At 46.1% G+C, this 12,098-nt stretch overlaps 1 protein-coding gene across 1 annotated transcript; it reads right to left on the bottom strand.

Annotated features, from left to right (window-relative positions):
* Window positions 1-1,040: 1,040 nt before the first annotated feature.
* SNRPD3 (small nuclear ribonucleoprotein D3 polypeptide) lies at window positions 1,041-11,996 on the bottom strand. Its single transcript, XM_054592830.1, has 4 exons — window positions 11,879-11,996; window positions 10,480-10,623; window positions 3,068-3,260; window positions 1,041-1,274 (listed from the first exon to the last, which is right to left on the bottom strand). The coding sequence occupies exons 2-4, from the start codon at window positions 10,603-10,605 to the stop codon at window positions 1,213-1,215; spliced, it is 381 nt and encodes a 126-aa protein (XP_054448805.1). The 5' UTR covers window positions 10,606-10,623; window positions 11,879-11,996; the 3' UTR covers window positions 1,041-1,212.
* Window positions 11,997-12,098: the final 102 nt, after the last annotated feature.

Below are 12,098 nucleotides of genomic sequence, written 5' to 3'. Positions count from 1 at the left end.
GAAATCATAAAGGGTTTGCTGCCTCTTGGTAGTGCCATGACTATAAAGCAAAGCTTGTTTAGAAAATCCCTATCTGATGCCAGCTTAACAGACATGCTGGGTTTCCTTCTTCCTCTTCTTCCATTACTTAAACCTGTTCAATGAGCGAGGTTCGAAGGGCAGTAGTTGATCCCCTTTCCACCTTTTTTGCTGTAGCTCATCCTATACTGAACCCTGTGTAAGACCTCTTTTTGTTATTGGACTTACTCAGAATGCTTTTCCAATTTCTGTGTTTTTGTTAGTTTTTCACTCTGCACACCCTGCCCTCTCTACCTTTGCTACATTAAAAGCTGTGGCTGTGTCAATCAATGCTGCGATACTCTGATAAATGCACAAGAATCTGTCCCCACAAGATTGCTTGCAAAGTCAGTATGAGAGACAGATGTTGGTCACTAAGAGTCTCTGAATCGCCTTTTAATATTAGATTACTTTTGCTAAATGTGGAACCACCAAGGATTTCAGGCTCAAAGGTCACAGCACTGGACTTTGTCAAGGGCCAGGAGCACCTTTGTATTTTTCAAGCTGAACTGGTGACATTTCCATAAAGGTTCCCTGAACAAAGCACCATGTAGTCCCTGTGTCTGAGGATAAATGAGACAGTCTGTGCATTTGCAGAGCTTTTGTAAGGGCTTAACCAGCCAACTGGCCTGGAACAGCCATTTAAACTTTGCTTAATAACTGCTACTTCAAAGTACTGGCATTTTCCCAAGACATCTGTGAGGGCATCAAAGTTTAACCTGTTGCCAAAGCAAACAAAACACCAAACTCCAAAATGAACACACAATCTGTATTTTCTCAAAAAGAAAAAAACAACAACCACATTTATTAAGTTTGACATTTCCCTTGAGCTAAAGAGAAAGATGTCAAAACCTACGACAGCCCTGGCCTGTGAACTTTGGTTGGGCATCATCTCGCAAACCGAAGGGTCAATTGTGGCAAGCACATAGGGCAACCGAACGGTGTTTCCCTCTAATACCAAATTTCTCTCCCTCTCTTTCTGCCTCCCCTCCCATTTCTCTAAAAGCAATGGAAAAAAAAATCTTTGAGTGACGAAAATAAATCCTTGAGCAAGCGAGCATTAAAACACCTAGGGCATACATATAAGCAACATTCTTCCCCATCTGGATAACTTGAAAGAAAAAATAAAGAAAAAGTTCCGTTCAACAGATAAATTTATCTTCGCTTCTGGAAGATGTTTCCACGTCCCATTCCACGTCCTCTTCCTCTCGCAGCCACTGAAAGGTGGGGAAGAGAAAGGACAGGTCCAGGTCAATACAGTCAGTGAGTGCTCATGCCACAGAGCATTTGGAGCTCTGGGACAGTGGTATAGAAAGGGGCTTGAAATGCCACCTGGCCATCATCAGACCTGTCCCCAAAACATTTCACAAGGGCAAACAGAAACCCAGAAAGCAGCAAGGACTGGCATCAGGGCTGGAGCAGGCACCAGGCTCCTGCCTCCCAGTGCAGCACCACTCTCTACGGAAGCCGACAGGCAGGGCACTGAGAACGAAGGATTTGGGGAGAAGTCTGAGAACCACAGAAAAGATGAGTTCCCAGAGCTGGCCTCGCGTGAGCTCATAAAACATAACAGATGCATTCAATTTACACTTAAAATTCTGAAACTAATACAGTTAAATGTTAACCTCTGTTAAATCTAGGCAAGGGGTTTTACTATTCTTTGACAGATTTTGCATGTATGAAATGTTTTATAATAGAAACAAAAACAAACTCACAAAAAAACTCCCAAAACCAGTCTCCATACAAAGGATACAACAAGGGGTGCAGGAGAGGACCAGTGGCTTTCAAGGACAGGTGACAATATCCTAATGGCTACCTTGCCCTCCTCTCCTCTTACAGAGCCTGGAGCTTCCCTGAAGAGGGAAGAAGTCACCTGAGAACCCAGCACCTGCTGACAGGACCAGAGCAAATTCCCTGCCAAATGCCTTCTAGTGCACAGCTACTGGGTTTCGCCTTTTGCTAAAGATGGTATAGTGACGCAGTGACAATGGGGATGGCCCTTCCCTGAGAAAGCAGAGAGAACAGCAATTCTAGCAAGAAAGTGGCATTTCTGAAATCATTCGTTCTCCGGGACAAAAGCTCCAGGGCTTCTGGTTCTACTTCTCCACAACTGCCTCTTGCCTAGAAAGGGCAAGGAGGTTTAACTGATCCATTTTTTAGCAATGCATTTTAAAGGATTTCTTTACTGCATCTTTAAACCCAAAGGTTACTTCATATACAAAACACATACAGCAGTTAAAGATACTGATAGAGAACCCAGTGACTTTTCTACACTGTAAATCTTTTTACCAATATTAAGACAGATTCTAATGACTATACTAGCTTTCTTTAGCTAATCAACATGGCAGAACTTTCCAGAGACTGAAATAGAACACCTCTGATTGAACTAACCCAGAAGAAAGGTCAAACTAAGTCACAGGAAAAAGGCTAGTCTCACGTTCAGAATATGCTAAAGAAAGAACTTATTCTCAAATAGAAGGTTTGAAAACAGAAGTCTGGACCTATAATGGACAAAGATGGCTGAAAACTGCTTACTTCTTGTCTGAAAATGGATCTCTACCACCAGCATTTCTCCTGGTTTACGCTGAGTGTCAATACATATCCACAGGCTCTCTGGGAACTGTTACCCCACTGCTTCAGAAGCCAAGCTATCCCTCATGAGACCAGGGCAAGCTTCCCGCAGGTTCCTTGGTCAAAATTCTGGAAACGGAGACCTTCCTAGAGATAAGACTAACCTGCTCTTTCATTTAAGGCAGAAGTCTTCATCTTTTTTCTAAGGAGCCACTTTGGATTTTGCATAAGCCTTCAGAATGCAACCAGGCAAGGCAAGACAGCGAGGGCAGGACAGCTCCTCACAGGTGGGCGCCCAAGGGTTTAGGTAAAAGGGGTAGCAGTGGGTGTGGAAATGGCTGAAGCCAGGCCCACCTCCACGCCCAGGCAACAGTAGGGCCCTTCCCCAGAAGATACACAACACACCTGTATGTTAAAACCAGTGCATGAGGATACCTACCTTGGGCCTTCAAAATGGCAGCTTTTCCCCGACCAGCCCCGGAGCCTTGGTTTTTATTCTTCATGCTCTTTAACATAGGTGCATTTTTCAGCATGTCAGGCAAAATCAGAAAGCGGATCTTGCTCCCACGGATATATACCTGCTCCAGCTGAGCTACTCGGCCATCTCTGTATGTGACTGTGATGTTGGACATCTGGAAGAAAAGCACCAGCTCATCAGGGAGGCCCAACAGGACCAGCCCAGAACAGGGACACACAACGCACTCAGGCGAGCGGGGATGCTTGGTTGGTGGTAGGGGAAGTCCAGAAATGCACAAACTAACACCATGAAATAAAGGAACCAGGCAAAGCCAGGGGAAGACAAGTACCTACTGCGTGTCAGGGACTGTGTTAAATAGCTTACATGTGGGGGGGCAATCCCCTCAAAACCTTGGAATTTATTTATAAAAAATCGTGTATTTATTCTTGTATGTTCAAACTTCAGTCACCTTCGAAGTACTTTCCATTTGATCAATACACCTATCAAAACGCTTTTTCCACTGCTCAAAACAGTTTTTGAACATGTCAACTTTGATCTTTTTTTAGTGCTTCTGCTCTTTTTTTGTTTTATCTCTTCCACCATCAGCAAAACATTTCCCTTTGAGAACTTTTTTCATGGGGGAAACAACAGCAAAATAAGTCATTCCGAGCAAGATGAGGTGAATAGGGAGGGTGTGACACAGGGGTCACGCCACTTCTGGTCAAAAACTTCTGAACACTCAGCATGATGTTGGCAGGTGCACCTGCAAATCACCCATCATGAAATGGGCAAACATGTTGAAAGAATCTTCAAAAAAAGTTCACTGAAGCTGAATGCATCCTCTCACAACGCCAGCTGGCACACCGATACAGATGGGTTCCTAGAGCACTCACCTAACGGGAGGAACCCTGTACTACACGGAGCCAAGCCTCGTATAGGGTCCTCACAGCACTTCTAGGGTAGGTATGAGCCTTACCATTTTTAGAAATTAAAAAAAAAAAAAAAAAAAAAAATTAAGGCACTTGTCCAAAGTCAAACGCCAGGATGTAGGGACTCCAGATTCAAGTTCAGGCGGCCTGGTCCCAGAGCTCTAACGTTGCTCTCCTGCCCCCCGTCAGCATGTGAAGTGCTCTCAGTGGTGATTAACTCTAATTAAAACAACTTTGACCTGCCCGTCCAAACTCTGTGTCCCCTGCTACATCTGCCCAGCACAGACTGCAAGGGCACCGTGGAGGTCACAAGCATGCACGAGATGCGGTGCCCAGTCTCTCAGAGTGCACACTCTAGAAGGGCCCATCTGGCCTGGGTGACTATGGACTGAGAAGCGGAAGGGGCAGTGACTGTATGAAGGGCCTGGCATGTAGAAGAGGGTCAAGGCCAGAGCTGGCACAAAGACACAGGACACTCAGGCAGGAACTTACAGGATACCAGGACTGGAGAAGTGGAACTGGGATGAAGGACAGGGCCGTCACCTCAGACACTACGGGAGTCACTCAAGCTCGCGGACAGGGGAAGGATGGATAGGACGGGGGGCAGCAATTAGGAAAGATGAGGAGGCCAACAGGGATAAACTGGGGGACGGGGGGATAGGGAGCCGAGAGGGGAGACCAGCCAGGAGACTGGCTTGATGGGGGAAGGTGACACAAACCCGCTAGGGCCAGTCTCAAAGGTACCACATTAACCAGAAAAAGTAGCTTATTTTATGAATCATCTGGAGGAAAGAGGACCACAATTTATTCAGAATGGGCGAAGCCCATATTGCAGAGAGGTGTGCTGTCTGTCTCCCCAGATGTTTGACTGGTCTGTTGCCATCTTATACTCCCTCACTCTTTTCTTTAAGTGTTAACTCACCACCCAGCATATGTCTGAACACCCTGAATACTTAGCAAAATTTCACACAGCTTCTAAGTCCTTGCCATCCTTTTCTTGCCTTGAAGATCATCATAACCTCTGGTGCCACAAATGAACACTATGTATGGTTAGACTACCTGAGAGAGAAACATCCACCTGACCCAGGCTCACCATACCAGACACACCCGTGATTCCATGGAAGGCAGAACAGACCTGGGAACCTGTACGTGAGGCCCAGCCCTGGCTAAGTTTCCTGGCTCCTGAGCCTCAGGTCCCTCACCTACAAAGCGAGGAAAAATACATCATAACAAAGCCAACATTCAATGAACTCTTGTTAGTGTCCCAGGAGATTTCACATCGCAACTTATTTTATATCACACAATCCTATGAGATACTATGACCATTGCCATTAGAGGTGAAGTGGCCCTGCTCATCAGGCAGATCTGTCCTCAGAGGGCTAAGCCCTGACCCACTCCTTCTCTTGCCCTGCCTGAGTTCACACTGCCCCTGTGTGGGCCTGGCTGGGGCTGAAAGCCAGGCCCACTTGACTACCCCCACATGCTTACCTACGCATCAGACCACCCCCTACTTCCTAGAGCCATTAAGGAGCAGATTAAATGAGACATGTATGACCAAATGTTGTTCCTATCATCTAGCACGTAACAGAATCTCAGTAAATGGTGAATCTAAATGAGGGAAGGATTTGAGATTTTATTTTTTTAAATGTCTATTTGGGGGGCTGGGCTGCTGCCAAGTCACTTCTCCAGCGCGCACCGGTACATCTCATTCCTTCCTGTCAGTATTTCCCCGATCTGGTTTGGAAGGCCCTGAAAGAGGCTGCTACATAAGAGCAACATGACGTAAACTGAGTGCTCTCACAAATGGTATGGGTTCTGGCTGAAGCAGGGAAGAGGCCAGTGTGACTCTGACTCCCATTGGAACCCGCAGAACTTGGTCTGCTGTACTTTCACGCTCTCCCTGCGGCAGCAGAAATAGCTGCGCTGCGTACAAAGCCCCCCGCTCCCACTGCCCGTCCGCCCACCCACAGAGCTTGTTTGTAATAAGCCTGAGCTACGTTCCCGTCATAAGTCATAGGCAATAACTTGAGTAAAATAGGTTTTAATGAAGGTTAGGCAAGAACACCCAGTTTACTCAACTTTCACAAATAACCACAATGAAACACAGATGGGCTAAGCAAGCCAAGTGCCCAACCTCAATGCCATTCTGCGGGAGAGAGGATCTTAGTACAGTAGCCCCCTCAGTTATCTACAGTCCAAAAATATTAAACGGGAAATCATTCAAAAATAATTCTTCAGTTTTAAGCTGCGTGCCACTCTGAGTAGCATGATGAAATTGTATGCCATCCGCGTCTGACCTCGGAAGCTACACAGGGTCGGGCCTGGTCGGTACTCGGATGGGAGACCCTATGCCATCCCGCTTTGTCCCCCTGGGGACACGAATCATCCCTTCGTCCATCCCATCCACAATGCGCACACTACTCACCTGTCAGTCACTTAGTAGCCATCTTGGTTATCAGATCAACTGTCTGGGTGTTCAAGTAATCCTTATTTTACTTAATAACGGCCCCAAAGCCCATTCACATAACTTTTACTGCAGTATATTGTTATAGCCAAGGCCAAGGCAGCGAGCACTAGCTCCAGGGCAGTGAGGCAACGGCAGGGGTTGCAAAATCCTCCATCACTGCGCTCCTGCGGTGGGGCGCACGGTAAGCACTCTGCCTGCCATTAACAGGAGAGCCTCCTTCTGCTCCTCTGATCCCCGCTACTCACTTTCCTGCCTGAAATCTGACAGAGCTGAGGGTTTGACACATCCAGAGGCCACAGGAGCTAACAGGTTTACTCGATGCTTCATGTTGAGAGACTGGTTAAAAACCCTAAAGATGTTAGAGAATTGGGTTTAGATCTGCCTCTGCCACGCTTGGTCACTCTGAGCATCTGTCTCAGAGTCTAGTCTATAAAATCAAAATGATGTGCATATTTCTATTCGTTATTCCTCACCCTAAAGCTCCTGTTATGGTTTTTAATATTTCACCAAATATATGACTAGGAGGATTCGTTCTTTAAAAAAATTATTTTCTTGATTTTGAATAAAAACCCCTTAGACCCCTTTTAAGCCCATGGTGCATCTGCATAACCAAGAACAGAAGCTTCCCCACTTGGAGGCTGCTGGTTGTCATCCAGACCCCAGCCGGGCAAGAAGTGGGGCCTGCTCCTTCATCAGGTCCCTTCTCTGCTGTGAACAACAGTCAGCTAAAGAGGGGTCTTGCTTATTACCCCCCGCACACGGGGCCCTCAGCAGACACCCAGGGCAGCCACAGGCAGTGCACTGTCCTCCATGGCTGATGCCACACACCGCAGCACTGGCCACTGGATTATGCTCGCCTTGCAGCTGTGGGGTCTCGGAATGGGAGAGAAAGACTCCCTGCCATCCCAGCAGAAGAAACCTCAGATGCACAGAAGCGCCTATGCCCTCTGGCCCCATAAGCACCATCTCAGGGACCTCATCCTAAGTTTAACTTGTGTATATATTACATTTTCAAACGCCAAAAAGGGTCATTAGAGGCTACATTAAAAATATGCAAGGAACCCAAAAGAAGGCACATTTTGTATGGGAATATTGTTGGGCACATTAGCTAATAATAAGAGTAACTCCACCAGGGGCCCGGAAAAAAAAGTCTCCTATATATATGAGTGCCTTCGGAAAACCACACAAGTGGTATTTCGTCTTAAGGACACTATGCACTTTAGAGCTGATCATTTCCCTTTGCCTGCAAGTTCTAAGCTTATACCTGAATGATTCTTTGTTAAATGTACCAGGATTCAAGTTTACGTTTCTGGGTACTGACTCCTGGCTTCATTTGTCCAGCCGAGCTTACGTGCACCTTGACCTACCCATTACGTGTATCCTACCAATAAATTTTTGTAAGCTACCTTTAACTCTTTTTGAAAAGGGACAGAGTAAAAATTAAATATTAAAGACTCAAAATACATCCCTAGGGGTGAAAGTCCATGCCAACTGTGGCTGTTGTGGGATTCTCTCATCTGTTTTCCCAATCTTTGTGGAGCAACCCACCCCATTTTTACGTTAAAAAAATATTATTAAAACCCAACATCAAATGGCAAGCACAGCTGCCCTTAGCATAGAATAAGCAGCAAGAGTTCTAAGAGGATGCTCTTATCCCCAAAGCTGCCACATGGGGCCAGCAGGCACTGCCGGACCTACTGGCCTCCTAGTTCCCAGGACTGCGAGTCAGCTGTGCCCAGTGGTCATCACCGCCAGGGTCAGCTCTGCCACGGCCGACTGGGTTTTATTCAATGTGGCTGATTTAGGTAGACCCAGGGAAGCCTTGCATCTGGGGATCAGCAGTGTTATGGGCTAAACTATGATTCCCTCCCAAATTCCTATGTAGAAGTCTTCACCCCTTAGAATTTCAGAATTTAACTGTATTTAGAAACTGGATCTTTACAGAGGTAATTGGGCTCTAAAACAATGACTTGTGTCCTTATAAGAAGAGATTAAGATACAAGCACACACAGAAAGAAGACCATTTGAAGACACAGGAATAAGCTAACCATCTACAAGTCTTCCTTTGTGGCCCGGAGAAGAACAAACCCTGCAATACCTTGATCTCAGCCTTCTAGCCTTCAGACCCCGAGAGAATAAATTCGTTGTTTAAGCCACCCAGGTTGGAACTTTGTTATGGCAGCCCTAGCAGATTAATACAGGCTGGAGGAAGGTGGCTGGCCCCCAGTATTTGACAAGCACCTGATTATTTATTCTGCAACTATGTTCCTCAGACTGAGGTCCTATTTTCATTACTGACTTAGAAAGAACAGAACAGAGGGTGAGGGAGGTCAAAAGCTCACTCCAAGTCACACTAGGTGGCAGGCTGGCTGCCACCTGATTCCAGATGTGTCTCTCACTGGCTGCAGTTGAGAGGCCACCCAGGTCGCCTGGTCAAACACCCTCACATTACAGATGGGAAGTCTGAGGTCCTGAGGCTCGGTAAGCTATCCAAATAAATAGCTAAATAAACACATCAAGATTCTCTACCCCACCACCCATCTTGCATTCTACTCACCAAACTAAAGTCCCTTAAAATGAATAAGGATGCCTTAAACCAGGTTAGATCTTTGTGGTACCTCACAAAGGCAAAGGAGGCGAAGGCCCACAGGACCTACCGAGCCCACACCACCCACCTCCATGGCACTAACACTGAGGAGAGAAGCTTGTAGTCACCAGATGCCTATCTCCCTGAATGCCAGGAAACTGCCCCAGCGGGTCAACTCAGCAGAACGATGATGCTCAAAGCTACAAAGAAATCACAAATAAATGAATGACCCTGGGAAGCAATGAAGAGTTAGGACACCTGATCCACAGGGTGACTTTGGATAAATCACTTTATCTCTTTCACCTTCAGTTTTCTCACCTGGGAAACAATAACAGGTACCCTATGTTGAATTTATAATGTGCAAGGTACTGAGCTACCTGCTGCACACACACAACTCATCTGATCTTTGGAACCCTGCAGCACGGGTGTTATCCCTGTGCTGAGATCTCCCTTCAAAAGAACAAGAGGTTGTAAGGAATGCAGGGAGCCTCCAGGTGCCACCTTTGGGATCCACCACAGTAGTCACTCTGAGGCCACTCTCTCCCAGGCCAGCCAGCCAATGACTGGCTATAGCAGAGGTAGTGGGGTCAGGCCATTTCTCCCCCATGCTGGACTCTTCACTCTTGGCATCTTTATCACACAGGACCAAAAATAACACCATCCCCCTTTTACAGATGGAAGAGACTGAGGTGATTAACATACCTAAGGTCATATAAGAGTCAAACCAACATCTCATTACAAAGTCCCAGCTCTGAACTGATGGTTTGAAGGACAAAGGAGAAAATATGTTGACACATTTTTTAATGTCATACAAATTCATGTGATTTTAGCAAAAGGCAAAATAGCGCTAAGGGAAGGGCAGTGTATCAGGAAGCTGCTCCAACATTTATTAGCAGGTGCCATTCAGTAGATGAGTCCTTTAATCTTATTCTTCCTATTTTATGGATGACAAAACTTGCACCTAACCCACTTCCACAAAAGGTAGTTCCTATAATCAAATGAAACTCACTCCCGCCCCCCAAGAAAATGGCAAATAAACACAGTAAGTGAACAGAAGATTCTAACTGTAAAGCGTTATGCAAACATGTGAAGGCAAATGTATAATGGTCTGAACCTGAAGGATTTTAAAAAGGGAAGTAGTACCACTTCTCTTAAACAGGTCCCCAAAATATGGGATAAAATGATTATGGAATTAAGAAAACAAAGGATAAGTTAAAATATCCCAAAATTCCAAATGGCTCTTATTCATGCTCACATTCCTGCACCTTTAACAGTCCCTGGCACACATTAGACACTCTATTAATAACTGTTCAATGAGAACAACCTCAAAAAGACCTCCGATCGCCATCTTTCTGTTCTCTAAGACAGAGGGACAAGTTCTCCCTACAATGTCAAGTGCAGAGCAGAATACCTGGCAGTTCATGTTGTCTTCTGCCTCAATGAGCTTCCCACGATACACCTCACCGGTGTTTGTCTCACACGTCACAATGTGACCTTCCGCTTCATGTAGGACTTTAATAGGCACACCAATAGACATCTTGGTAGGAAGACAGTTCTACAGTGAGAAAGACAACAGTTAGTTCATCTTGCAGAGCCTGAGAAGGCATGTGGCATACACCATGCCTCTCTCAAGGCCTGATACTCCACCTCCCCCACCCCGCTACAATGTGTCCTTTTATCTTCATCAAATAACCAACTTTGTGTGTACTGGGGGATGAGAATTGTAATACATGTACCTTACAATGTATTGCCAACCCATAGCTGTGGTAACACCCTTTTGGGAACCTACAATATAGACCTGGGCTGTCCAAAATAGCAGCCACTGTCTGCCCACATGTAGCTATTAAAATTAAAATGAGATAAAATTTTAAAATTCATTCCTGAAGTCACACTAAACACATTTCAAGTGCTCAACAGCCACATGTGGCTATATTGGGAATACATATACACAGTATTGATGATTGCTGATATAAACAAAGGAGCCAGGCAAATCCAGAAGAGGCTGTGCATTTAATTAAACCGTGTCAATGCCCTTTGACCCTCCAATTCACCATCAAGGCTAAAAAGAAAATGTCAAAGTGTTCACGAAGTGGCAATGTGTCATAAGCAGGAAATGCTTACCTTGGGAGACAAAAACATAATCACCTGATGACCTAATTATAAAAGACAAGATGTGGATTTTTTTAAATTCCAAAATAAGCAACGACTGAAGGCTGGAACCCATCGTGTGTGTTCAAGAGAGGAAAGGAAACATGAGGTTGGGAAAGACAGGCTCCCTTGGTGAGAAGTCTTAGAAATTTGAGTTTTATGCTGAAGACAATGGGGAATCACTGTAAGACTTCAGGTAAGGAATGATCCAATGAAAAGGCAACAGCACTTACACAATGGATCTAACAGTTTAGAAGCAGGGAAAGTTGATAAAACTTCTGTAACAGTGTGGAAAGTATGAGGGCGCCAGTGCCTGAAAGTGGGATGGAGGCAAAGATGCAAAGAAGTTTTTACAAGGATTACCCAGATAGGATTCAGGTGATGGAGGCATCAGCCAGAAATTACTTCCACGGCCTGCATACTTCGAAAAACAAAAACGGACCGGAGAGGTATAGAAAGTGAAAAGCATGTACTTCGGGGTAAAGCTAATGAACTCACTTCCAGGTGCTAAGTCAGGCGACGCTGATGTTTGGGTTGCCTGGGTTTCCCGCTCTTCTCCCTCCCCGAACCCTGCGGAGCTCCAAGGCAGTAGGTCCTTCTCCAGCCCCAGATCCCTCAAGGGTGCCTCGGCCTACCCTCGCTTGCCCTGGGCCTCTCCTCACCTGCTCCGGCCTCCTCTTGCTTCCCGGTGCGGCGGCGGTCGCAGCAACTCAGGTTACTCCGAGGGCGTGAGTGGAGCGAATGGCGGTCCGGTTCTCCCAGAGCACCACGCGTTCCCAAAATGCCGCGCGCAGAGCCCGTCCCCTTCCTTTTCTTAGAGGCGAGCGCGGTCTCGCCTCCGCTTCCTCATCACCCCTCCGGGTAGGAAACGTGGACTCTGGT

Source organism: Pteronotus mesoamericanus, unplaced genomic scaffold (assembly GCF_021234165.1).
Source record: "Pteronotus mesoamericanus isolate MK-2021 breed Mesoamerican mustached bat unplaced genomic scaffold, CSHL_Meso_final scaffold_371, whole genome shotgun sequence".
Lineage (NCBI taxonomy): Eukaryota > Metazoa > Chordata > Mammalia > Chiroptera > Mormoopidae > Pteronotus > Pteronotus mesoamericanus.
Note: the sequence above shows the minus strand (reverse complement) of the source record. Positions and strands in the feature narration are given on the sequence as shown.

Excerpts from the sequence above, each read along its gene's own strand:
- SNRPD3 (XM_054592830.1), bottom strand. The coding sequence starts at position 10,605 with ATGTCTATTGGTGTGCCTATTAAAGTCCTACATGAAGCGGAAGGTCAC. Across the intron at positions 3,261-10,479 it reads AAGACAACATGAACTGCCAG|ATGTCCAACATCACAGTCAC; the intron begins GTATTCTGCTCT and ends CTTTTCTTCCAG. Across the intron at positions 1,275-3,067 it reads TGCCATTTTGAAGGCCCAAG|TGGCTGCGAGAGGAAGAGGA; the intron begins GTAGGTATCCTC and ends CCCACCTTTCAG.